This window comes from Fusarium fujikuroi, chromosome FFUJ_chr03 (assembly GCF_900079805.1).
Source record: "Fusarium fujikuroi IMI 58289 draft genome, chromosome FFUJ_chr03".
In the NCBI taxonomy this organism is placed as follows: domain Eukaryota; kingdom Fungi; phylum Ascomycota; class Sordariomycetes; order Hypocreales; family Nectriaceae; genus Fusarium; species Fusarium fujikuroi.
Genome location: NC_036624.1, coordinates 3,849,551 through 3,875,184, shown reverse-complemented (window position 1 = coordinate 3,875,184; position 25,634 = coordinate 3,849,551). Strand labels below are relative to the sequence as shown.

The 25,634-nt window shown below is 48.8% G+C and overlaps 9 protein-coding genes; 3 read left to right on the top strand and 6 right to left on the bottom strand.

Annotated features, from left to right (window-relative positions):
* Positions 1-1,080: 1,080 nt before the first annotated feature.
* On the top strand, positions 1,081-1,963 carry FFUJ_03292 (probable DDR48-heat shock protein; the record flags this gene model as incomplete). XM_023575124.1 has 4 exons in its annotated part: positions 1,081-1,110; positions 1,162-1,272; positions 1,321-1,485; positions 1,538-1,963. 4 exons carry the CDS (start codon positions 1,081-1,083, stop codon positions 1,961-1,963), a joined length of 732 nt encoding a protein of 243 aa, XP_023428359.1.
* Positions 1,964-2,342: 379 nt separating this feature from the next.
* On the bottom strand, positions 2,343-4,314 carry FFUJ_03291 (related to phospholipase C; the record flags this gene model as incomplete). XM_023575123.1 has 2 exons in its annotated part: positions 2,343-2,839; positions 2,892-4,314. 2 exons carry the CDS (start codon positions 4,312-4,314, stop codon positions 2,343-2,345), a joined length of 1,920 nt encoding a protein of 639 aa, XP_023428358.1.
* Positions 4,315-5,353: 1,039 nt separating this feature from the next.
* FFUJ_03290 (uncharacterized protein) lies at positions 5,354-6,451 on the bottom strand (the record flags this gene model as incomplete). XM_023575122.1 has 3 exons in its annotated part: positions 5,354-5,542; positions 5,599-5,860; positions 6,036-6,451. The coding sequence occupies 3 exons, from the start codon at positions 6,449-6,451 to the stop codon at positions 5,354-5,356; spliced, it is 867 nt and encodes a 288-aa protein (XP_023428357.1).
* An 816-nt stretch (positions 6,452-7,267) lies between these two features.
* FFUJ_03289 (uncharacterized protein) lies at positions 7,268-10,686 on the bottom strand (the record flags this gene model as incomplete). XM_023575121.1 has 2 exons in its annotated part: positions 7,268-7,823; positions 7,871-10,686. 2 exons carry the CDS (start codon positions 10,684-10,686, stop codon positions 7,268-7,270), a joined length of 3,372 nt encoding a protein of 1,123 aa, XP_023428356.1.
* Positions 10,687-11,548: 862 nt separating this feature from the next.
* Positions 11,549-12,715, top strand: FFUJ_03288 (related to 3-ketosphinganine reductase; the record flags this gene model as incomplete). XM_023575120.1 has 3 exons in its annotated part: positions 11,549-11,665; positions 11,735-11,866; positions 11,921-12,715. The coding sequence occupies 3 exons, from the start codon at positions 11,549-11,551 to the stop codon at positions 12,713-12,715; spliced, it is 1,044 nt and encodes a 347-aa protein (XP_023428355.1).
* A 149-nt stretch (positions 12,716-12,864) lies between these two features.
* On the bottom strand, positions 12,865-17,053 carry FFUJ_03287 (uncharacterized protein; the record flags this gene model as incomplete). XM_023575119.1 has 3 exons in its annotated part: positions 12,865-13,625; positions 13,673-16,946; positions 17,003-17,053. The coding sequence occupies 3 exons, from the start codon at positions 17,051-17,053 to the stop codon at positions 12,865-12,867; spliced, it is 4,086 nt and encodes a 1,361-aa protein (XP_023428354.1).
* Positions 17,054-17,400: 347 nt separating this feature from the next.
* FFUJ_03286 (uncharacterized protein) lies at positions 17,401-17,742 on the top strand (the record flags this gene model as incomplete). XM_023575116.1 has 2 exons in its annotated part: positions 17,401-17,478; positions 17,545-17,742. 2 exons carry the CDS (start codon positions 17,401-17,403, stop codon positions 17,740-17,742), a joined length of 276 nt encoding a protein of 91 aa, XP_023428353.1.
* Positions 17,743-17,994: 252 nt separating this feature from the next.
* Positions 17,995-18,555, bottom strand: FFUJ_03285 (uncharacterized protein; the record flags this gene model as incomplete). Its single annotated transcript, XM_023575115.1, has 1 exon — positions 17,995-18,555. One exon carries the CDS (start codon positions 18,553-18,555, stop codon positions 17,995-17,997), a length of 561 nt encoding a protein of 186 aa, XP_023428352.1.
* Positions 18,556-22,840: 4,285 nt separating this feature from the next.
* Positions 22,841-25,378, bottom strand: FFUJ_03284 (uncharacterized protein; the record flags this gene model as incomplete). XM_023575114.1 has 3 exons in its annotated part: positions 22,841-22,998; positions 23,089-23,683; positions 23,738-25,378. The coding sequence occupies 3 exons, from the start codon at positions 25,376-25,378 to the stop codon at positions 22,841-22,843; spliced, it is 2,394 nt and encodes a 797-aa protein (XP_023428351.1).
* Between the last annotated feature and the right edge of the window lie 256 nt (positions 25,379-25,634).

Genomic DNA, 25,634 nt, shown 5'->3' with positions numbered 1-25,634 from the left:
TCTTGTTGTTAGACCGCAACTTGGTTCTCGATGCCGATAGCTTGGTACCGATACAGCTCAGAGCTGGCATAGCCACAGTCCGTGGAGCCTACAGGTCAGCTCGTCCAGGTTCTGGGACCTGGTTTGGACCCTGCAAAGCTGGGTCGCGGAGGGTCCGTTCATTGCTTGTTTGGCCTAGCGTTTCCCTGTTAGATCAAGGCTAATGCGCTTTTCAGGCAGATCAATGGCCTGAGAGGCTGCAATACGTACCTTGCCTGAGCTATCTCATCACAGACAGGAAACATGACGACACCAGACAAGACAAGCTGAGACGTGCTGATCGTGCCAATTGCTTGCACAAGAGGCTGATTCGTGGGAATGTCGCACTCACTGGCTAAGCAATGCACAAACAACAGGTTTTTGCCGAAAAGCAAATATAGTCCATACAGTACAGAGTGATAGAGGAGGGGGAGGAGGGGCATCAAGGGACCCAAGTATCGTGAGATGTATCTACGTTCGATTTCTTGGCAGGGTCTATCACAGAGAGCTTATTCCAAGGACATTCGGGTTACAGCGAGTCCCAAGAGTTTGATCACCGGCTTCAAATTCCCAGGCTAAACTTAGCTTTGGGCTGAGCACATGTACCTCATGGCACGACAGCTACAACAATGTAGCTCAGTCAACGCGCGTTCCTTGTGGGACATGATCACATCGTCTCAGGATTCTGATACCCATCTACCAAGCCTCGCAGGTTGCAGGGTACGTATAGTACATGGGGTGTTCCGAAGCTAAAACATTCTGCTCACTAGTTTATGTAGCCTCAGCTTTCTAAGATAAGGTCTATGCCGCAATGGAACAGCGGCACGTCATTCCTCCCTGTGATGGAGGAGGGAGGAGGGGGAGCTTGTTGATCCACATGATGAAGATGGGGAGCTCCAAGTTAGCTTGGAGGGGGAGGGAGGGAGCTTCTCTCACATAGGTATTAAACAGAAGCTTGCCCTCTCATGTTCGGACTATTTTTCATTCATACTATTGCACAATCTAACTATCTACATCACCAACTATCTATTCTCTCTCAAACCAACCCCTTCAATAATCAACATGTCTGACAGCTACGGTGACAACAGCTACGTATGTTCTCTCAGTTCTATCCACCCTCCCATGAAGCTAACTCTATCTCAGGGCTCCAGCCGACGTGACAACGACAACGACAACAGCTACGGTTCGTCCAACCGTGACAATGACAACGACAACTCTTATGGCTCTGGCAACAACAACAACAGCAGCAGCTACGTGGGTGCACACTAGTCCTTTATTCTCGTATATACTAACACAGCTCAGGGCTCATCTGGCCGCGACAACAACGATTCGTATGGCTCCAGCAACAACGATTCGTACGGATCCAGCAACAATGACTCTTATGGCTCAAGCCGTCGTGACAATGATAACGACAACTCTTATGGCTCGTCCGGTAACTCTGGTCTGAGCGGCGGCAACGACAGCTACGTACGTGAATTGTCAGGCCAAGCAAATCCTCCATAACTAACGTGAATATCAGGGCTCCAGCCGTCGCGACAATGAAAACGACAACTCTTATGGATCTAGCAACAAGGACAGCGATTCTTATGGATCCAGCAACAATGACTCTTACGGCTCCAGCCGTCGAGACAACGACAACAACAACTCTTATGGATCCAGCAACAACGACTCCTACGGTTCCGGTAACAAGAGCAGCGACTCTTACGGCACCAGTAACACATACGGCTCCAGCAACAATGACACCTATGGCTCTAGCAACAACGACTCCTATGGCTCCAGCAACAAGGACAACGATTCTTATGGTTCCAGCAACACATACGGATCTGGCCGTGACAATGACAACGACAACGACAACAGCCGATCAGGTGGTTTCCTCGACAAGGTCAAGGACAAGGTTGAGGACAAGCTCAGGGGAAACAAGAACAGTGGTGACAACGACTACTAAGTATGGATGCTTGAGAGAGATTCTAGCGTGTTAGTGTTAGCTACTTATCGAGTGAGATGATATATTCTTCGCTCCTGAATTGAATTTCATTTGTGTCTATGTGTTTTCAACCAGATGTCTTGTGAGAAATGCTTCACAAGATCCCTTATATAAGTCTTTCCAGTGAACAAAGTAATGCTAGTGTTTGCTACTTCAATCATATAGTGCTCGTCGCTATCTTGACACTTGGGCGAAACTTACATTGCAGCTCTCTTTGAGTTCAGCTGTTGAATTGAACTAAATAAGCAATATTGTCCTTTGTGAAAAAGGCTCTCATTGTACGCATATGCAAGCTAAATAGAACATAGAATCACATCATCATTTTGCCGCTTCATCCCAGCTAAACCAACTTCTTATCAACCTTGATAAAAATCGCACCATCCGTGATGCGACCCTCGCAATCCATGAGATGCACAAACCGGTACCCATTACCCAGCCTATCAAGTCTCATGCAAGCCCAAGCCGCCAAATCATCCCTTCCAATCTCATCATCACGCACTGTAAATCGCACCCATGAGAGTTCATCGACGACATGCGGCACAGGGGGGAATTCGAGACGTTCACCAGCAAAGTCAACCATGTTGCCACGGTGTGTCTTTGTGCGGGCCTTGTATTCACCCTCGCGCTCGTGTCCTTCGTTAGGGACAGGGCCGCCGTGGAATTCATCAGGTCCTTCGACGTGAAGTTCGACTTTGACGTAGGGCTCAAAGCCTCTGGTGGATGTGTCGCCTGGTGGGAGGGGGATGTTTTGGGCGGCGAGGACTGTGATTGTGAGATGGAGTGATTTCCGGATGATGGTGTTTTCGGTTTCTTCGTCGTTGCGGTTTGGACGGTAGCCTAATAGAAGTTAGATGAATGTTTCATGAGATGGCTTTGAATGAGTATGCACCTTGAGGTTTGAGGACATATCCTCCTGTTCCAGCAAACATGCCTTCGTTGAGCATCATGCCCTCATCCCACCTCTGCCAATTCAGCGCAACGATCTGAATACCCTTGCGCCAGAAAACAGAAGGGTCGAGATTGGATGATCCTATTCGCAGACCCCAAGGATAAGTTCTCATGAGAAAGTGTCGATTGTGGTTGAACAGATCAGACGCTTGCTTCTCGTGCACATCGATGACCTTCTTCTCTGACAGGGAAAATATGTGTGTGGGCATACCAGCTTCTGGCTGCGTCAAGCTCTTGAAAGACACGCCCCGCGCATGGAAGCCCATACGACTCAGCTCCTGTATAATCTTTGCTGGCTTCTTTGGCGGAGCATCACCAGCTTGAGCACCGGGGGCTGGTGCCCTGTCCTCCTCCTCACTCTCCTCTTGAGTGGCATCTGCACCAGGTGGTGCATACTTAACCTTGACGATGAGCTTTCGACGCAGTTCATCTGGACTGGGTAGGGCATCAGGTTCGCTCTCGGGCTCTGGGACGAGAAGGTCGCCCCAGACTTCCTTCATAATGTGGACCATTGCAAGTTGCTGGTCCGGTTTGCAGTGGACTTCAAGGGAGACGATGACGGGCAAGTCGCTAACAACAAAGGCGCTGTCGCGAATGGCCTCACAGACAGCTCTGAAGGAAATCTCCTTGGTGAGGGTGTAGCCGTGCAGCACACGGGGCTCAACGATAGCGGCTTCGGGCTCCGTAGACTCGGGATCGGCGCCCGGAGCGGGAGCGGGAGCGGGCTGTTGGCCGGAGGCGGGGTCGGGGTTGGGGTCGGAGGACTCCTCCTTATCACGGAGGCTCGTCTTTGCGAGCTTTTCTTTGAGCTTTCCAAAAGTGCTTCTCTTTTTTGTCTTTCTTACAACTTTGACTTTTTTCACACCTCTCTCCTCATCGCTGCTGGAAGGACTACTCGTGCCCTCGGGGTCAGACTCATCGCCATCCCAGACATCGATCTCGATACAGCGCCCGCCCCGCAGCAGAGTTTCGGTGTAAGGCCTGGTCGAGCTGTCACTTGAGAGTTGGTTCCCGGTGAGATAAGTGTTGTGGCTGGAGCTGATGAAGTAGGAAGCAAGGGGATATGAGAGATCTTGGGGTCTAGGCGGGGTTGTAGCCGCTGCATGAGACGACGTCATCCAGGCCATGAAGCCATCCAGATCGAGGTGGTCTCTGGCGAGAAGATCTTGGACAGCGGGTGAGGAGACATCTTGTTGAACATCTCTGATGAAGGAGTCAAGTCTCTCCTTGCTCCAGTTCTTGTCTTGTCGATCGGCCAGAGACTGGAAGAGCTTGACGAGTTGGCCGCTGATGATGGGGTCGACGTTGGAGAGGGAGCGAGTAACTTCGCTGGCACCTCCGCCAGCTTTGAGCTCATGAGCCATGTTTTTGGTTTTGGCTTTGGTTTTATGGTGATGATTTTGACGTGGGTTTTTGTTTTTTCTAACCTTTGAAGAGGTGAGAGAGCGGAGAGAGCGGAGAAAGGAGAGGGCGATCAAGTGATGTTGGATTCGTGAAGTTATTCGCTGTCTTTGAGTCTGACCTTGACCCAGAGTCAGAGCCAAAACTTGGCTTTCACTGGCGTCTCCAGCTGTAACTGGGCCCTGCATGTTCTAGACTCAGAACATCCAATTGATCAAGGTCGTTAGGTAGGTAGTTACTGCAAGAAAACAGGAAACTGAGTTAGGTGATCAACAGTCAGTGAATTAGTCAACACCTGGCGGCCTCTTCTTTTCTTCAGCTATTAAAGGGTCTATCAAAGCCACATTTTCTTCTCCCCTTCATTTCAATCTCACATCCAACCTATGGTCTCACATTCAATCAAGCTCGGGCCCAAGACAGCTCACGACAGCTTCAGCTTCAGCGCTAGACACGCTATAAAGACTCCAAGACCCCTAAACGCCCCTGTTCTGACTCCACCAGACAACACAGCGCAGCACAGCACAACACAACACAACACAACACAACACAACACAACACAACACAACAAAGCCATGACGACTTGTCAAGGAAAGGTACACAGCCGTGCTTGTTACATACTCTACATAAATCCGATGACTTTCTTTGAGTATTATTACAGATCTCATGATTTTGTTATGCATACCTACCTAGTTATGGTGTGTGCTATTTTTAGTACTCAGCTGAACTAGGTTCACGATGCAAATCACGGTCACTGCTAAGGCTCGGTGAGGCCCTTTACTACCTTATGTAGACTTGCACACATATTGCTCTGAACACCTTTACTTTCACATACATGCGAGGGAAACTCAACTTTGATATCCAGGATGACTTATCACTCCGGCACCTCCAGCTGCAGTTCTCTTTTAAAATCTTCCAAGTAACGTCTGGTCTTAATTTGCGCCAAACTCCTACCCAAAACGACTCTCGAAACAAAATAGGTACGCTCACAATATATCGCGATAATCACACTGTCTGCCCTGCTGGCTTACCGAGCACCCAGCCCATTAGAGTCAAATATTTGGCCCACTCGGCCAACAAACCTTTGTTAAAAGTAATATGAGGCGATTTACGTATCTCGATACTCCCCGTCTCTGCATCCAGGACGCACTGGGACACCCGAACAGCCCTGTACGAGCCAGTAATGAGGGTCACCTATCCAAGTAACTCGTGTCAGCGAAAGAGCAAAAGAATTCGAGGTAGTCCCATACCGAGATCAGCTTGTGCTTCTGCCAAGTAGCCTTGAGGGCTGTGTCGGTCGCCATGAGTAGCAAGGTGGTGAGTTCGCTGGTCAAGAGCATGTCATCAACCGGTTCTGCTCCATCTGCAAGATAGCAAATAGCGTGAGGTCTGTTGGGATCAAGAGGGCGATCATAGTTTGATTGGTTGGGGAGGTGTTGTCGAAGAACACCTTTGAGTTGCCAGTTGGCGTTCTCTTCACCTAGGCGGTTGACAAAGCGGGAATTGCTGGGGCTGTTAATAGTTGTTGTCAGCTCTACTGTTAAGTCTCAAGAAAGAAAAGGGTAAAAGAGAAGAAGATGAAGAAGATGAAGAAGAAAAGGATGCCCATACTTCGCATGATGCCATTGAGTATGAGTGGCCATGACACAATTTCCCTGGGCATTTTCAGACTCAGAAATATATATACGCGTTGATGCGTCTCCATATCATTGTAGCCTCCCACTGATTATCGTTAGGGAACTCGTGGGAGTATTCATTGACGATATCTCGACGCTCCTTGGGCGGTGGTCTGGTCTCATCAAGCCACTGCTGAACGACTTTTGGGGGGATAGGTTGGATGAATTGTTCTGTCTGCTTGCCCACTTGGCCGGTTTTGAAGTCCATGTCTTTGCATTTGATGCGGCATCGACTGAGGAAATCCATGCCCACATGTTTGTATGGGGACTGGCTGAGGGGATGAATGATATAACGGGCGATCTTCTCGAGATTCGCCCGTCTTTGATCGTTTCTGTGTCGATTCATGGCTGCTGCTTCAACTTGCAGGGTGTTGTTTTCTGGTCGCCTTTGACTAAGGGATCCTTGGGCTCTACTCTGTGGCGGCATCTTGATGCTCTTATTAAGACCTTCTTGCTCTGAATAAGCGCCAGGTTCGTCACATACGGAGGTATCGTCTTCTTGTTCACGCGCTCGGCTATTGTGTAGACGCTATGGAGTATTAAGCAGGGCTGAGTTTCAGAGGCTAAGGCACTGCCCCTGACTGGGCCCGCGTCCAATAGATTCACACGTCTCCTGGTCTCCCAGGATCAACGGCGAGATCTATCTCATCATTGCAAGTCTCAATGCCGAGTACGTCGAGTACATCTGTGCCCGCAGCGTTCGAAGTGTAACCAAGGATTCATTTCTCGAGATGAACGAGTATGGCCCGTTCTTCGTCAAAGATTCAAGCACATGAAGCAGTTAGGAACGATCCTTCTGGCCGTCTCGATTCAAGGCGGCTTATAGAGCGTGTTCTTCTTTCCCAGGCGCATAGTGTTACTTTTGTTCAAGATTCCATCATGCTAGACAGTTTGGCGATGGTGTCTCCGGCGTGCAAGGCGTATTCGGTTTCCGAGGTCAAGGGTGTAACTCCTACGATGAACTTAGGTGCGAGCGAGCGTCAGCTCTCGACACTATCTTACCATAAGCAATCCTGAACATGTAGAGCCCCTATAGCAGTTTCCTCAATAAATTCACAAAGCCGGTCTAATCTTGCGACCAATCATTTTTGGCGTTCTGGACTTGCAGAATGTAATAACATGGAAACCCGGTGAAGAATTATGACTGATTCAAGTTACCAATTGGCCTGTTTATTACTATCGTCAATCGTGGTAAGCTTTCTACAGTAACTTTCAATTTGGAGTGCCAAAATATAGTTGGCTCCTATACTCGCTGGCTCTTCGCTACTCGCATCGCATCTTCCCTTTTATCCAAAAAATCTTCCAGATCAACATGAATTCTTAGGCCTTTCGAAGTCATGGTCTCAAAGATACCCTTGAGTTCCGAAGAATCCATCTGTCTATTCAAAGTGAGGAAAGCCTCCATCATGACATCCTTGGACCAGGGACAGTGCCTCAGGGCTCTGAACAGGGTATCCTTAGCTTTTGATCGTAGCTCTCTTTGTGTGCTGCAGAATCTGATCAAATATATCCACAAACAAGTGTTAAACTTGCAAGTGTCACTTGAAACGGCGTGCTCAAAAGCTGCTTTTGTTGTGTTGACGTTTCCCCGTTCGATCTCGTGATCGACGGCAAATATTCGACTACTCAGGCAATCCTGAGCTGGAGTCAAGACTGTTTCGTGCAGAAGCGTTCTCGATTCGTCAATGACGCGAAGACTGGAGTCGGCCCATTCGAAAAGTGATAAGAATATGGTGTTCCTCGGGAAGTACACCAGGAACTTCTTCAGCTGCTCGAGCAGATATGCGCGACGAAAAGGTCTTGGCTTTGTTAGCGATAATATAACAATCTTTGAATTAAGACTCACCCTCGGCTTGCGTGCAAGTATAGTAGCCTCGACGCAAACTGTAGTAATTGCTCATGAGCACGAGATGCTTGGTAGCCTCGGGACTTGAACTCGAGAGATGTTCGGTGCACTGTCTCTATCGCAGCCGAAATACTTCCTTGTGATGCCGACATCGGTTCTGTGCAGCTCTCAGAAGTCAAGTACGACAACAGGACTAAGCACTCGGTAGTAGTACTGGCATCCTCGAGGTTTGCGCCGGAAATAAAGTCACTTGCTAAAGACGAGAAAGTTCGGTGGGCTTTGAGAATATGTGTCGATGATACTTCAGGGGTTCCAGCCGACCTTCGAAGAGCATCGTCCACAGAGGAGCATAATCTTCGAACTGCTAGCTGTATATCACCCCTCTGAAGTTCCATCCACGACCAAGTTCTCCAAAGAGCAAGCACATCTGTTGTTGGTGAGTTCTGCAGTAACTCGTTAGCATGGCGACGAGTCAAAGTCGGAGAAGACAGATTACTAACAGACGCAAGCTCAGTCGCTGATGACAATACCTTGGCTGCAACTTCGTGATTTTCATTTGTATATTCAGCAATAGCGTACGCTCGGTAAAGACCAAGGTTTGTTGGATAACGCTTCAGTAAAGACTTGGCCGCTTTCTTAACACTGGAGCCATCTTGAACTTGAGACAATGCCAAATGATATGTGGCTAAACCCTCAAAGTTGGCATTGTGAACCAGTTGCTTCGTTGCGTTGGCCATAAATCCAAGTTCAACGTCATTCTTTCTATTCCTTGAGGGTAGATAGGAGAACCATTCTGAGTGAGGGAAAAGGACGTCGAGTGTTTCCGAGACGCAAAGAGGGTTCTGGTGGAAAGGAGGGGACTTCCTCTGGATCTCAGTCGGATCCTCGTCTCCCGATAGTGGCGTGGGAGCACTCGACTCCATGTGTAATGTGAAAACTGCAAGGAACTGATCATGGTACGCCTCTTCGGTCCAGTGGTCGGACCAGAATGTTGGGGGTAATCCCTGGAATATCAGAAATGCGTCCAGCACTTGCTCCTGTACAGCAGGGAGCATATTCTTTGGAACGAAAAACAGAAGTGGTTCGATGTCAGAGAACATTACCACTCTAAATGGGTCGTCTTCTGTTCCTGCGTCCATGGTTCTAGCGGGAATTCGAGCCTGATCGGCTTGTGAGCTCTCTAGGGTTGCCCATCGTTTGTAGTCATCTCGGGACTGGTATTCGGGTCCTTTGATATCCTGTAGTGGTTCGGGAGCATCGCCTATTCCACCATCTGCTACAAATTTCGCCCAACCTTGAGCATCTGCTTCTCCTATCCTCGGGGCTTCACTCTCCCAAAAGTCTCGAAGCGGACCGAACGCTGCACTCTGGTCATCCAGTGGCATGGGCCGGAAGAAGTTAAGTTCTATAAAAGCCTGCCAGGCTGCGACTGCAAGCTCCTTATAACCAGAGTCATGGATGAACCTGGTAAGTCTCAGAAAGACGTAGATAGCTTCCCTCAAGTCTTCGGGCTCGATGTTCACTTCTGATCGAGATGTAACATGCCGTATTCTATCCAGGTGTATTTGCTTGAGGGTGTCAAAATGGAAAGCAGAAATATTAGACATGGAAAAATTAAGATGCGTCTTCCACAGAGTGAAGCTCTTATCCTCATCCTCGCGCAGATCAAGCCACTTCTGGGCGGCGACTTTGCTATTCCATACTTTTATGCCTTCCCGCATGAGAGGAATGAGCACTCGAATACGATCCTGGTGGCTTGATACATTAGACAAGGCTGACTCAAGCATATGCAGCTTGATCTCCGCAAAACTGTGTACCTCAGCTTCAAGCGCCTTGTGATCGATATCCTCGCCTGCTCTTAAAAGGGCATCTTGATGGTTTGCCAACTCGAGCCATGCATCTATATCATCTGGCTGGTCCTTGACACGTCTCGAGAGCTGAATTGACTTCCATTTCAGGGGATTATTCTGGTCGACATTGATATCGTCTGCAACCGCGTCTGACTCGGATTCCAAGTCGCTGCCATCATATTGGCGTGGTTTTGCCTTTCCCTCTATGGATCGATAAGTCGGCTGCTCCTCATCTTCTGAAGAGTCAGAGGCTTGATGCAAGTGTTTACGCTTCTTCGATGAGCTTAGTGCCAAAAAGTCGCCGTCTTCTTCACCTTGACTATCGATCTCTTGCTTCCTGACTCTCAACGGTGTAGGTCTTATACGCCAGTTTCTGGAGCGCAAACCATCCCTATCTTTCAAGGCATATGAACCTTCACCAGGCATACGTAGACTGAACTGATCTCTGGGTCCATCGCGATGAATTACAAGACGACCTCGTGTGCCGAGGACCTTTCCATAACCATCACGATAGTAAACAGGAACCTGAGACCGGTCAAGACCTCCATAGCGAATGATTAAGGGATCCCCTTTAGTGTCAATGATGTACAGACGCGATGCATCGTCACTGCTTCGTGTAACTTTGGTGAGCGGGCGGTGCTCAAATGCTTCAGAATGACCAGTTTGCGATTTCTCACGGTGTCGGCCACGAGAGTCTGTGCGATGCTTTTTTGGCCGGTGATGGTCGCGATGTGAATCAGAATGGTGATGACTTCGTTTCCTCCTGGAATCTCGCTCGCGTTCTCGCTCTCGCCCTCGCCCTTCGTCCTTAGCGCTAGATCCTGTGGGTGTGCCCCTATCCTTGTCCTTGTCTTTTGGTTTGAAAGAAGAGAATTTGGGTGCTTTCAAGTCGGAAGTCTCGGATTTTGGCTTAAAAGATGCAAATTTAGGTACCGAAGACTTGGTGTCCTCATCCTTGCTAGACATTGTGCTGGTAGATCGACAGAGTTTTCGTCATATCCCCATTACTGTAAAGATGGTTTATGTGAATTTGAGCAAGAGTTTGTGAGTATCGTTGAGAAAAGAGGCTTGATAATAAGTTTAACAGAAACAAAATACAATTATCTTCTTGTAAGTTGACTGAGAGGGCCAGTGTGAGAAAGCGTGTCAGCCTCAACTTTCAGCCACAGCGAAATGAAATACAGTGCGATGCTACTAGTTTTATACTATGTATCTATTCATCATCGGCTTTGATATGTCCTTCCTCTAATACCTTAGTACCTATTCTTATGGCATATAAAGTTTCTACAAATTCATATCAGATTGTCTTGTAGCAGGAACGGAATTGCTACAGGATCTCATTATACAAATTTTCTCATCACGTCCTTGTACCTGAAAGAATCATCACAAGGGCACCATGTTGGACAGTAACCCCTGAATTAATCTCGTCCATGTCCGTCTTACAGCCCGAGGAATCCAATCGCACAAAGCGAAAAACAAAGCTAATGATTGATCTGACTGCAATCATCCAATATGTCAGCCCTAAGGACATGCTGTCCATCCTGTAAGCCAGGGGTTGCATCCATCCATTTGAGCTGCACTGGAGAGAGGTCGGTAGGTTGTCAAAACCACTTAACGTTAGGAAAATGGAGTTATTGTCGAGTGGATTGGATGGAAGCTTAACGGCCTGTGGCGTCCACTTTCGGGGATCTAAATAAGCGGGGACGACACTGTATTTTAGTGGATAGGCGGACTTAGCAGGGGCTGTATTACAGCTTAAGATCTCCCTGCTTTCTGCCGCTCGCTAGCTACAGTACAAGTTTATCTACACTCCTGTCCCTCTCTCGCCATGGATCTCTCCCCAACGACACTCGTTACTTACATCGCTATCTCTGTCGTGACTATTTTTATCGGTTGGCTCATCATGGGTTTCTTTGGCGGCAACAAATTCCCCGTCGAGGGCAAAGTATGTCCCATCATGATACGTCTCATGATCAGTCCCTTTCTACCACAGCGCGACTAACAATGCCTACAGACAGTCCTCATCACCGGTGCATCCGAAGGCATGGGCCTCAGCGCAGCCACTCAATTGTCTGCCAAGGGCGCAAATATTGTTCTCGTCTCTCGAAGCGCCAGTAAACTCGAAGCTGCACTCTTCATCGTCAAGGTCCGCTGCTATTATTCCATCTGCTTTCACAATTACACGCTGACTTGACCCCAGGCCGCAGCCAAGAATCCCCAGACCCAACGCTTCCACTACATCGCCGCCGACGTCTCTGCGGAATCATACGCGAAACCTCTCCTCGAAAAAGTCATCAGCTGGAACAATGGTCAAGCCCCTGATATCGTCTGGACCGTCGCTGGATTCTCCTTCCCCGAATTGTTCGTCGATATGGAAATGAAGTCAATGCGACAGCACATGGACGTCAACTTCTGGGGCACAGCTGAGATGGCACATGCTGCTATGCGCGAGTGGCTCGCTATAGACAAGCCTGTCGAAAAGGAGCCCAAGCACTTCATCATGACTGGAAGTGTCTGTGCCTGCTATTCTCCTCCAGGATACACTCCCTACACCCCCTCCAAGTATGCAATGAAAGGTCTGGCCGAATGTATCCAGCAAGAAGTCATGCTGTATCCTCAGAATGTTCAAGTCCATCTAGTTTTGCCTGGCACCATTCTCTCCCCTGGTAATGTCCACGAGAACGAGCATAAGCCCGAGATCACCAAGACCATTGAGAAGGACGACCCCAAGCAAACCCCAGATGAAGTTGCTGCGGTAGCTATCAAGGGTCTGGAAGCTGGACAGCACCATATTACTGTAAACTTCCTTGGTTCACTCATGAAGTGGGCATCTTTTGGTGGCACTCCCAAGAACAGCTTCATTGACGTTCTTGGAGCTCTGCTTGCTACATTTGTATGGATCTTTGTTCGTCCTATTCTTGATCACCAGATCAAGAGCCACGCAAAAAAGTACGGCCACCCAAGCTTGTACAACAAGAAATCCCCAAGCGCTTAATAATGCATTGTCAGGTTCCAAAAAATCCAGGTAATGATTAGAGATACCCATTTAATAATAATAATAATAATAATAATAATGAACAAACCTGCTATGCTTTTCTGATATCTATGTATGTGGTGGTATCTATCAATATCTATAGTCCCCGTTTATACGCCGCTCCATTTACCAAACTTGGTATATGACTTGAACATTTCCTTCACAATAGCACGTCCGCTTCCATCCATGGCGTCGTTCAAAATCTTCCTCACCTCAGGGGGTGTGATATCGAAGATGGAGTTCATGGCAGGCTCAAGAGCTTCTCTCACTCGGCGGGGCACATCAGCTTCAAGCTGTAACTTGACGTACTGCATCATGACCAGGTACATATGTCGTCCAGCTGAACGCTTCGCCGCATCTGTAGCTGAGTCAAGAGAATTCTGGTGCTGAGATCGAGACACAGCACCTGCTGTTGGTTCGCAGATAAGAGTAACAAGACGGGCATAGCGATGAGCTTTTGTCTCGTGCGAGCTTTGGCTTAAGGTATCAGTAGTACTGTGGTTGATAATGAGGTTACGGAGGAGAGCCTGCATTGCTGACAAGAGAAGGTGGTGATGACCTTCAAGCCGGAGACGGTGTTTCTTGATGATAACTTCCATCAAACTGCACAACAGGGCAAAGGGTACTCTTTCATTGGACACTTGTTCGTCAAGCGTCTTCGTTGACAGGCTCAAGTCAGAGATGGTATTGAGCACCAACTCGATGTTCCATTGGGTCATCGACTGGGGCTTCTTCTCCAGGAGTGTGCAGAGAATACGACACACTCGGGTACAAACGGACTGGCTCTTGAGCGTCAACAGGGTTGAGGTCAGCTCACTGTGAGCGGTCGCCAGGTCAAACCCGGAGCCTTTCCCTTGTAGATCAGGGCATGCTAATCTGTGTTAGTTGACACAACTTCAATGGCTTCAGTTGTCTTACCTAGGAGCTGGTTCACAACGGTATAGATAGCCGATGCTTGACCATCCGAGTCCGAACCTTGCACAAACACATGAATGAGGTCCCTCAAGTACGCCATCTTAGCGGAGGTGTCCATCTCCTTTGTGACCGAAGCAACATTGCTCTGGAAGAAAGGCTCGCGAAGTTCCTGTGGTACCTGGCTGATGCTGTAAAACGTTGTTGGTCGGGGTTCTTCCAGATGCGCAGAGAAGTAGGTCCTGAGGAACGTTTGTATTTGCCATCCGCGGAGATCTCCTGCCGCCATGGCTGCATGGCTGCTCTTTTCCGCCTTTCTTATGTCCGATTCCTTTAGTCTGGAAGCCCCTGAAAGACTCTCCATCGAGTCTGCGGCATCGACTGCAGCAAGAAGCCTGAGGTTGGCAATGACATTGTGAGTCTCAAATGCCTTCTTCGTTTTCAAGAAGTAGCCAGTAGCTGCAATCACACATTTTCCTAATGCATCCTTTGCTGCATCAGACACTGTGCTTAGCTCAGGATGGCTAGCAAAGTTTGGCGACTTCTCAGCCTCTGTGATTAACGCTTTCAAAAGGGTCATGCGGAAAGGCGACAAATCCCCAGCTTCTTCACAGTCAGAAATGAAACTGCGACTCTCCTCAAAATATTTGTTACTTCTCTCCTCCAAATGCTCCGCCATCTGTCGAATAGTGGCCGCCGCCATCAAATAATATGCTTCGATCAGATCGATTAAAGTGCTGTCTTGAGTAGGCGTTGAGCTAGAGATGTCTGACATAGCATCCGCAACATCAACTAAATGGGAGAATTCCATTCCTTCGTAGAAAGTCGCTCGGCCCATCAATTTAGTGGACAGTCCGAGAATGTATCTCCACCCCTCGATCGATATCCGTTTTGTCGTCTTTGCTCTGTGAGCATTGAGTAATTCCATAATACGTTCTCTCTGCGGTCGAGTAAAGGCATCTGTATGAGTACTGCTCAGGCTCCGAATCCAGGCCTGGCTGCTCTCTGCAGGCCATCGCTTCTCCTTTCCATCCTCTTCCAACGACTTGATCAGTCGGTCGATAAGGTCGCCAGCGACTTTGACTGTGTTCATGTTGTTTTCGTTCTCAAGGAGGCATGCCCAAATATCCCTCGAATGAGCAACTTCACTGCTGGGTAGAGATAACGCATTCTGCAATGCTTGGGGGAGGGTAGCTTTGGTGCCATAAACGAATCGGCTTAAACGGCCAGAGCCCCGCAAAAACCAGGCCAAATAATGCTCTGGGGCAGCTTCTTCGAGGAAATCTGGCTTATAACCATGCTGTAAGAATGATGAAAGGTCTCTCCCCTTCAGGGACTTTGATGAGAGCAGGTCCTTTGACAGTCGAGTGGTGAAAGCATCCACCAGGCTTGCGGGCTCGCTGATATGTGCGTCATCAGGGCTCAAGGAAACCCAAGCTTGGCAACAGCATTTGAAGGCCTCATACGTTTCCTTAGACTCGAGAGGTGACTCAGACAAAATCTTGGTCAGTTGTCCTTGGACAGAGGCCCAAATTTCAGCTCGTGACTGAGGGGTCACCCAAGAAATGGTCTTCGACACAACTCCCCACTTCAGTGCTGTCAGGGTGGACGACGTCTTTTTCACTTGGCTTACCAAGTCAAATAGTTTACTGCCAACGGCATCCACGTATGTCTCGCTTCGAGTGCCTTGAGCAATGCAGTCCAAGAAGAGGCAGAGTGCCCTGGAGTGCAGTTTCTCTTCCTTGACCCACTCCAAAATCTCCAGAAGCTGCTGTGGTGACATCTCCTTTTCAATCAAGCTCTCGAATGAAGTATTTTCCTGCTTCTCTTGGCCAACCTGAAGCCATGGTGAGGCAGTCTTAGTCTTCTTCTTCTCAACCTTACAAAGCTGCTGGAACCACAACTTCAGGAACCCAGCGAAATCTCGTCCAGTTCGGTATACTTGAGCGATGGCTTGAATGATTTTGGAAACTGATTCTGGATCCTGATGCTTAAGCTCTGAGGAGACGCTTCGCTCGCAGACGGTCTCTAGCAGGCTTTCGCCTTCGGGGAGCTTGAACACATCAAAATCACAACCAGCAATGACTGAGGTTAAATGCCAGTTTATGCTATCCTCCTGTAGGGCATATTCTCGACAAACAGAACGCAGATCATTTGTGTCGATTGACATTGACTTTTCAGCCGCTCGCTCCAGAACAGCCTGCACCAGCTTATCTCTGTTCTCTCGTCCTCTGAGCGAGCCTTCCACAACTTTGAAGATCTGCTTCATCCAGTCGATATTTCCCTTCCGTAACCTTCCTTCACCAAGAGCATCTGTCACACTTGAAGCTAAGAAGTACAGCGCAGGAGCTGCCGTTTCAAGGTTTTTCTCGGCTGCATGAAGTGCTCTAGCGATGGGTTCCATATCTTGCCGGTTAATGAAGGCGGCTCGGGCGGGGAGTATCAAATTGCGATGCATGAGATTTTCCAAATCGATCGTCCATTTCGCCCGTAGGGGGTCTCGTGTAACCCTGTCGTGTGATCCATCGATACCCTCAAGTTTGCTGAAGATGGCAGCGGATGGTGTGAATAGCTGTGCTGCGACCTCCAGTGTATCATCGGTTCCTTGCAAGTGAAAATCCCAGATGGATGATATCGTCTCGATCCAGTATTCCCTCCCTTCTTGCTCTTCACCGCCAGTAAGCGCAACATTGCACAGCTTTAGGGACAATGATGCCAGGGTCGCTGCATCAGCTGCTGAGGTACAGAACAGAGATCGGATATGCTCTGCGCCGATCTTGTCGTGGGATGATTGCGTGGCAGATGAACGAAGGCGGTCCAGTAATGTCTTCAGGGCACTTAGTAAAGCATCTCCACTCATAAGACACCCTTCGGTATCTCGTAGAGCTTCGACCTCGAAGCTCTTCGTTGGCGACCGCTTTCTCTTGGAGGAACTGAATGATGAGTTCGTAGCTGGTTGTGAGATATCTTTCAGAGTTTGCTGCAGTACTGCAATGAATCGTCTATCGGCAAGAGACTTTGCGAGTGAGAATAAAGGAATGCGCTGAAAGACACATTCAAGGATAGTCCAGGTCAGGGGCCAGCGTCGCAAAGTTTCGGCATCTTTTGATGCGCCGTTCATCGACTTTAGCAGCCATCGCAAGCTGCTCTCCTCTGCAGCATGGAATTGGCTATCTGCTGATACAGTCAAACTGTTCCATAGCTTTTCTAGATTCTTTCCATCTTCGCCTGGACCGTTTTGGTCAAGACCTCTCACAGTCTGAATCAGGTCCATCTTTTGCTGTAGCACGTGTAAGCATTCACAATTGGGAAGCACGCAGCAAGAAAGACACATACTAGAGTTGAGGAATTTTCTTGTGAGGAGTCTTCCGCCATATACATATCCATAGCGACAGTTTTACAAAGGAATGATTGAAAAGAAATGGTTGAGAAAAGAAGCTATACAAACCTCGATCTTTGAATGCGCCCCGCGACTTTTCCTGAGCTCCACCCAAAATTTCCAAAATTCTGCCACAACGCCAAGCCGTTACCGGCTCACCATGCTCACCGCCTACAGCCCGGCTCTTGTCACCCGGCTTGTTCCATGTTCAAGCTTGACATCACGTCCATAGATAAAGCTCGTTGCAGCTCTTGATTTCGCTCGTCACGACCGATTGCACGACCTAAGTATGCCAATTCCTTTTGTTCTATTAATCTCCGATCAATGAATCTGACGCGATACTTCACAGTTCAAAATGGCCGATTCCACTGTCGCCCGCCCTCCTCCCAGCGCCATTTCCCGGCCGCTTAGCGAGTCTCTTCTCAATGAGAAGGTAATCACGAGACCCGAATACTTCAAACGCTTTCTGTACAAAGTTCCAGTACTGACTTAATTCTAGTGGGATCGCTGCCTCTCCAACCTCCTTGTCAAGTCCTCCCTCGGTCTCGGTTTCGGCGTCGTCTTCTCCGTCCTTCTGTTCAAGCGAAGAGCATGGCCCGCATTCGTTGGTGTCGGCTTCGGTGCTGGCCGTGCCTATGAGGAGTGCAACTTCAGCCTGAAGCAAGCTGCGCGAGAACTCAAGAAGCAGTCCGCATAAGGTGTTACAGTGGTGGGCGCCAATGAAGAGAAACGAACCGTTTATTTTGTACCAGCAACGAACACACCAGAAAATGGCGATGTGTTAAGGGATGACACAGGGAATTTTGCTGCGGGCTTCACGGAGAGCCAATGTCAGAGTAGGATGGGTTTTTCAGATTCAATAGAGGTATCATGTACAACAACCTGCCAATCCTGACCTTTCACCAGTCTTCATCATCGTTGTCCCTGTAGCCTACAGTAAGGGGCTGTCCTACTGTTGCGCCTCCTCATATGTCGCTGCGTTCATCGTTGGTCGAATTTGCCTTCTCTGTGTCCCCATAGCGTCCTCGTCCCTTCCTGTTGCGGACAGCGGGGAGTCCAGGTACTCATAGCAGCTCTCACAATCTGTGACTAATTCTGAGCTATTCGTGGAGAAACTCAGTAACTGGTCAATGCTAAATCTTCGCGCTCCGCTTGTGTTTGTGTTTTCCAGCCGGCTCCTCGAGGGGATTGTAAGTAAAGATAGGTTGCGTTTTAGGTTAATCAGCTCCAAGCGGAGCTCTTCTGCCAAAGACTGGCTTCGCCTTCGGACACTCTTGATGAATGAAGCCTCATGGTCATGATATGTTCCATCTCCTTGATCTGGCTGGTGCAACGTATTCCAGTGCGTCTCACGCTGTCCGTTCTTAGTATCTCGAGTCCTTCGAGGTGCTCTATAGCTGGCGCCAATTACGATGAGGACAGCGAGGAGCAAGACGAGCACGAAGACCACGATGGCGATGAGTATGATTTCCAATATATCCGAGTCGACAGATCGCTTAGCGTCGGGCATCCTTCTTTCCGGCTTAAACAGCTGGAGGCGCGCAATGTTGGCTACACTGCAGACGATCTGGTTCCAGGCCGTACGGATCCGGGCGGAACTGACGGCTCGTTGAAGGTAGGGTTAAGCGAAGAGGAGGTTATCTTTGCTTTCGATCGTTTTAGTGATGCACAGGAATTTGGATGTAGGGTACAGTGGGTGGAGTGCATAGGAAGGTAAATAATAGGAGCAGGAGAATCGTGGAGTTGATAACCATCTAACATGCTAACCTCTAGCTTAGGTAGTAGGCAGATTCAGAATTGCGATCTAGGTCGAGCATTGACTTCCATCCATTCTTAAGCTCCCTCACATAAGGCCTCAGTGCCTATAGTCGGCAGGTCGCACTTGTAGTCGCACCTTCCTTGGGCTCTTAGGAATAACAGTCCGGGAAGTCACGACTTCCGAGCGTACAAACCTCCCTGCCCGTACACAACATACGCAATTTTCACTTCTCCAAATCAACTCCAACAAAACAAATTCCCATTTATCTCAATATCCTGCAGTCATTGACACACCGTTCTTCTGAGCGTCATTATAATGAGCGATAAGCAATGGGCATGTCTCATATCCTGCTTCACGGTCGGTTACAGGATTTGTGCATAGGCATTGACAGGAAGCTCTAATACCCAAGCCTCTGTCTTGTACAGCTTATTAACTGATTCTCTCAAAATCATCCGATATGCCTTTACACCAGTGTTACCGCGCTCGTACGATCAACGTCCTCAATTTCGAGCTCTTTACTTTATTCCTCCGCCACAACAGCGGCATTCAGAGCTCTATTCGTCGCGGCACATTCCACTGTTCTCTCTTCTCGCTTCTTGCGTCTCGAGTCATACTGTTGGGATACACCATAGTGTGATGTCGGTCTGCACAAGCCCTGTCAGAGCACACAGCACGGTTTGCTATTACGCACAATGTGCACAAGAAAAATGGCTGAAGGCAACGGTACCCTGCAATTGATCATCTATGAAAGCAAATAAAGCAAGTTACAGAAATGAAGGTTTGACCACCGCCCCAGTCTTCGATATGTCCTCATCAATCTGGCCGTCACTCCTCTCCCTTCGTATACTCCGTATTAGGCCATCGCGGTTCCTCCTCTGCGCTATGCATTGCAGTATAGTACCCAATGCATAGCGAATGGATAGGAAATTACTTTCCATTACCTGTGTGCTCGTGTTAGCTGTATGCCCAATCGGAGAAGCACTGATTCTGCAGCATGAACAAGTGTTCGCTGCAGCGATACCATGACACGGCGGAAGGCGTTCAACCACATACTATGCGAGCCATTATCCAGGACACCGCTGGATACGCAAGAGAAAACAGGAAGAAATCTTTAACTCACCGGGGTCCCTGGGCCAGGGGCTGGGAGTGGGAGGAGGAGGCGGAGGTGTTCTCCCAAAGTTGGCGCAAACAACTTTTTCGGTAGAGAAGGCCATGGTTGCTTCCATTCTTTTTGGGGGGAGAAAGTTGAAGGGGTTTTGACTTTGAGTTAAAGAGAACTTGCGGGAAATTGAATGCAGAAGTTAAGCTTGTTTACACTTGTGTGTAAATTGTCTTGATGAGTTTGGGAGAAGAGAAGCATTCCACGGGGTAAGTGCAACTTCTTATACTTGGCTTGTGTTGGACAAACACATTGCTTCCATCATTAGTTTTTCAGAAGAAGTTCAAGAATAAGGCCATCTGACGAAGTATCAAAGAGGACCTCGGGGCGCTACAAGCTGTACAACCCCCGAAATGAGGCGATCTATTGTTGCTCAAGGTTGTATCTTTGCGCCATGTTGTCGTCAGCTTTCTACTTTGACTACATTCGCCGTATGCAAGTTACCGCTTGCTTAACCTCTAAAGCAAGACGACAAGGCAAGGCCATACTGTAAGTCGACGTTCCGTTGCCTATTGTGGAAACAGCTATTGTTGGACAAGACACGGTTCAGGAGTCAAAGATATCCGAATATGGGTCCTGTGTATGTATTGACGCGAACTGTAGGACAGCGAGGCCAGTTCGAGAGCAGTGAAACGGTATCAATGTCCAGTTATAGACTCGTATTCCTGTTCAAGTTAACTGAATCTCGTGTTCAAGAGTCACCATCAAGGCATCGCCGAGTTGACCCTCACAGGAACGACTCGATCTCAACCCTAAGCTTGGCGATGTCCTCAGACTAATGTCATCCCGCAGGCATAGTTGGACTCTGTCCAATCATAGGTCGAGTTCTCTTGCTTCGTTAATAGTTTTATGTTGCGCAAACCATGTAACGCTCGCAGCACAAAGAGATGGGTTCTGTGTACAGGGGTTTGGCCATCAACCTTTGCCTTTGCTTTAAGGAGAAGAGGTGGGTGCAAGGGTAACGTAGAGGATGTATTGGGTCTATTGAGACAGGATTAAGTATTTCGTTAAAAATGATTGGTCCCATTGGGCTGGATCCAACGCATTTAAAACCCTTACAGCCGTTTGGACACAGCGACGGATAGCTACAGTGATGGGCCTCAAGGTCCCGAATTATTTACGTCCAGGCTCGCAAGCAATGCGTATCTTGTGGCCAGTCGGAGAGCTGATTTGAGGCATGTACTCCTCAAATGTACCATGCCGGTTTAAGATAACCTTAGGCAGGTAGGTAGAGTGCAGAGACACAGCATCATGTGGCCGGCACTAAAAGTAGAAAGGCGCAGGAGACACAAAAATGTGGTGATGCGGGATCAACAAGTGCCTGGTGTTGATCCTTTTAAAGCGCAGGATCTTCGACACACAATACACGAAGGTCCTATACCAGTCTCGTTCGAGATTATGCATTTGCTGTGTGGCAGCAAGAGTTCAGTTCATAGATAAATGAGTACCCAATTGACGTATCGGAGCTTCTGCCGGGTCGGGGAGACAATTGAAATGTGTCTCTCGACGCAGTATGACAGCAGAAGATGGCCCTGTCCCTCTTGCACTGAATATGACCGACTTCGAGTGTAAAGAGATCGAGGCCGGTTGATTTTATCGTGCGAAAAAAGTGTAAAGAGGAGAGAGGGAGGAGAAAAAGTCGGATCTCACAAAAGGACAAGGTATAGTAGGTAGCTTAGCTTCAGTACAGGCTTGTCTCGTGTCACGTGCAGTGTGGATCTGTGCCCCCCTACCTCGACCTCCACTCACTACGGAGTAGGTACCTCTTTAAAAACTCATCTTCTCACATCAATTCAATCCAAACTTCTACAACAACGCCTCTTTTTCTTGTTTGTTTGGCCTCAGCTTCGCCTCTCCGAGGTTCAGAAGCAACTTTTACCGTTTCCGATGTGACATCCTCGGCTTCAAAATCTCTTGCTCTCACGCGCTCACGGTCAACGCCGATGAAGCGTCCGTTTTGTGTTCAGCTCCTCAAGTCTTGGTTTCGGACTTGACATTCATCCATGCAATGCAGGATGCAGTCCCCCTCGAAAGATGCTGAACGCCCTAATGACGAGACAGACACTGCTCTAAACAAGAGAGCTAAAAGGGGCCCGCGTTTGACAGTTTGATTTTCGAGGCTCGTTTGGTGTGACGATGTCTCACTGTTGGCTACTGCTCATGCTATGCTATGCCTTGCTCTACGACTTACCCATTTCTCTACAGCATTTTGTTTCCTTTCCTTCTTCTTCAAAGTCCGCTAAGCGGCACCCACGAATTGCCTACACCTCGCGCTTTCAATGCGCATGTGTGTCAACTTTATTTTTATCGTTCGTAGTGGGAGATCAAAACCACGGTCTAGACAACCGGTCCGCTCCACCCTGATACCATAGAAGCAGTGTGGCATCAGGACTAAAATCGGGCAAACATACTTACTCAACGTGAATAAATGTCTTGTATTTTCACATGTTTTTGAGTGACCAGTGATTCGAGGCAGGGCGTCGGACGCTGCACCAAGTACCAGCGTTACACGCAATGTCTTGCCCGTCATGAGAAATATTTCTTGGCTCATGTCATGCCATGCCATGCCATGCTCAGCATATTGATACTACCATAAGCTGCGAACGAAACATGCTCTCTCGAGCTCACTCTGAGACACTTCCGTTACTCTGTACGGACGGAGTACAAGCACACATATGGCTCTCTCAGCCTCGTGTACCGTCTGCGTGTCCCCTCGGTCATATCATCCAAGAAAATCTAATGCTCTGTACAAAGGTGTTCGTGTCCCATAAACCGTTATACCAAGCAAAGCCTTGCATGCGCCATGTCTCTCAAGACAACGTCGATGGCCATATTTCGCCGTTCTGTCAGCACATGTCTCGGACAAATAGCCTTCCCTCAGACAAGGTCCTCGAAAATGCTTCTCTCGTCCTGGAACGATATGAGAAACCTGGCCACGAGGCGCCCTGTGTACAATGTCTGCGGATCCATAGGGAAAGGATGAGTCGACGTGTTGGGTATCATGTCGGTGGCTGCTAGAAACTGTAATTCTTGCCCTGAAGTGAAACAGACAATAATCAGCTTTTGTGACTCTTTCCAGAACAATACTTTGTCAGTCCGTTGGCAGGGTCTGAGGTTGCACTTACAGCTGTCGCCGAACAATAGTTCTCGCAGTTGAGCCGAGAACCTCACAGCCGGTCCGTCCAGCTCGCCCTTTTCGGCAAAGCTGATGTCAAGCACAGGGTTGAAACCTTTCGAGTTGGCCTCCTTGCTGTGCGTCTGATAGACTTGGTGGAACTGGTAAGCGAACTGCTTGAAGGGCATGTTCTCGACCTCGGCACAGGTATTCAGCGCAAGGCTTCTTTCGTACTCCGGTCTGGCGCTGTTCCTCATGTTGATTTCGTTCTGCGCGAGCACAAACGTGTCAGCTGCCGTCTCTACAGCCTCCATGAATAGGCAGAGGACGAGAAAGGCGGCGGTGCAGGGTGCCCACTCGCGTCGGGACTTTGGCTTGAGAGATCGGTTGAAGAGCTCAAATAGTGATTGTACCTCGCGATGCATCAGCTCGTCTACGATGGACTTGATCTGTCGTGCGAGGACTCGTGGGGTGACATAATTGGGGCCCTGCTCGATCATACCGACGGATCGAAGGGAGTCGGTCGTCTGTTGAGTGAGGCACAGCTGTCTTGTCATGATGTAATGCATGCAGTAGATCGACAATGCACGCTTGACCATGAGGGACTATAGTATGACTGTCAGCTCGGTTAATGATACGTCTCGCAAGGTTTCACCCACCTCAGTCTCGTCAGCATACTCCTTGACGATCCGTAGCAGTTTCGCCGGCAGGTATGTGCTTGTGATGCTATCCGTGACTTGAGCCACAAATTCTGGCTCGTTCAGAAGGTCTTGGATGTATCTCTTAGTCCGTTTCCTGAGATTGTCCCTCTCCGCGGACTTCTCGAGGTCAATACCAAGGTTGGCTGCCTTGTTAGCCCTCAGTTCAACCTTGTTCTGTCCCAAGTTGTGTAGCTGCCAATGGTTCTGCACCTCGGCGTTAGTAGGGGTGAAGAATTTGGCTTGCAAGGCCAAAACCGTGCTGAATCGTGGTCCCGAGAATAGTTCAACGGAGCACACCTGCTCTACCCCCTGAATATGGAAACCTGCAATGTTCTCCCTAGTAAACTTGGCCATCGCTTTGCTTTCCAGATGACCGCGAATGTATACGGGGAATAGAATGGTTACGAAGTCACTGAACTGCCAGCAGACAACTTGAGGAACTTGGACCATTAGTTTCTTGCAGCTCTTGCACGGACGCTCCAGGTCGCATTTGACCTTGCGACTGTGGCAGCAGAAACAAGCACCCTGTCTTCTGACTTGCAGCGCATTCTCCTTTGTGGCATTTGCCAAAGGTCCTTTACGTCCTCGTTGACTTGTCCGGTTCATAGCTTCGAAGCACTCGAACGGGTTTTCGCGACCAGCATGAGCTGAGATGGAGTTAGGAGTCACAATGACAAACTTGCCAGATTGTTCTGCCTTCTTCTTCTTCTCGACCTTTCCGACCTTCACCTTTCGAATCGGTATCGATACCGGAGACTTTGCACCGCTGGGACTTGCTTTCGAACTGTTCATCGAGCTCGGAGAGTAATTGCTCACGGGCGATGGAGAGTTGTTGAAGTCATCCATGATGAAGATAGCATCATTACCCCTCGTATTGGTAGGGTTCCATGGCGGAACATTGGGATCCGATTGTAGCGGCTGCTGCATGTTAAAGTTGACTTGGGGTACCTGAACCTGTTCATTCGCGTCTATCGAGAACATGTCGGCTGTGAAGTTTTGCATGAGAGCCATGTCTGCAGCAGCATCAGTATCCTGCCCTTGGGGGGAGGCCGTCCTCCGCTTCAGCATACCATTCAAGCCCTGAGGTTGGAATTGATTCGTATTTTGCTGTGAGAAGAAATACTGCTGTGGGGTCAAGAAATCTTGCGGCTGAGTGAATCCACCATCTGCTGTGGAAGCAAATATGTCCGTATTGGTATTGCTTGGTTGAGACTGGAATGAAGAGGCATTGGCGGCAAAGAATGCGCTCGGGTCCATCTCTTCTAGTAACAGGGGAGAAGCGGCTGTCGGTGAAGGTGTGTTTCCAAGCATGAAGGGTGATGAGTTGTTCGCAGAGGTATATGGTGGAGGAGTGTTGCCGGCAGCATAGGGTGAGGGTGTATTGCCTGGTATGAATGGAGATGGCGTTCCATGGACATTTCCAACCATGGCGAAGCTTCCAAGGCTTCCGCTGGCAGGATCAGAAAGAAACCCGATGGACGATGGGCCAGATCCCGTTGCTGTGTAGTCGATGTACTGCCATGATTCGTCGTCGGGGACAGACTCGAATTCGTAGGAGGATGAGGAGTTTGGTGACGGCCGGGAATGTACGGAAGCCATTTTGATAGGTGTGTTTTATAGTATCAAATGGTATATACTGTTGTCTTGATGGATACAACCTGGATAGTAGATATTGCTTGGTGATATGAAGGCCAGAGGTGAGATGATAAGGAGTAATAGTCCAGACAATGAGATCGAATGGATATGTACGGTGAATTTAGGTCCGTTAATGAGATTGGGTACCACTTCTTCACTCTCTTTATGTTGAAATCGTTGAATGTCGTGACTCTGATCGTTACTGAGTGAGTGAATCCTA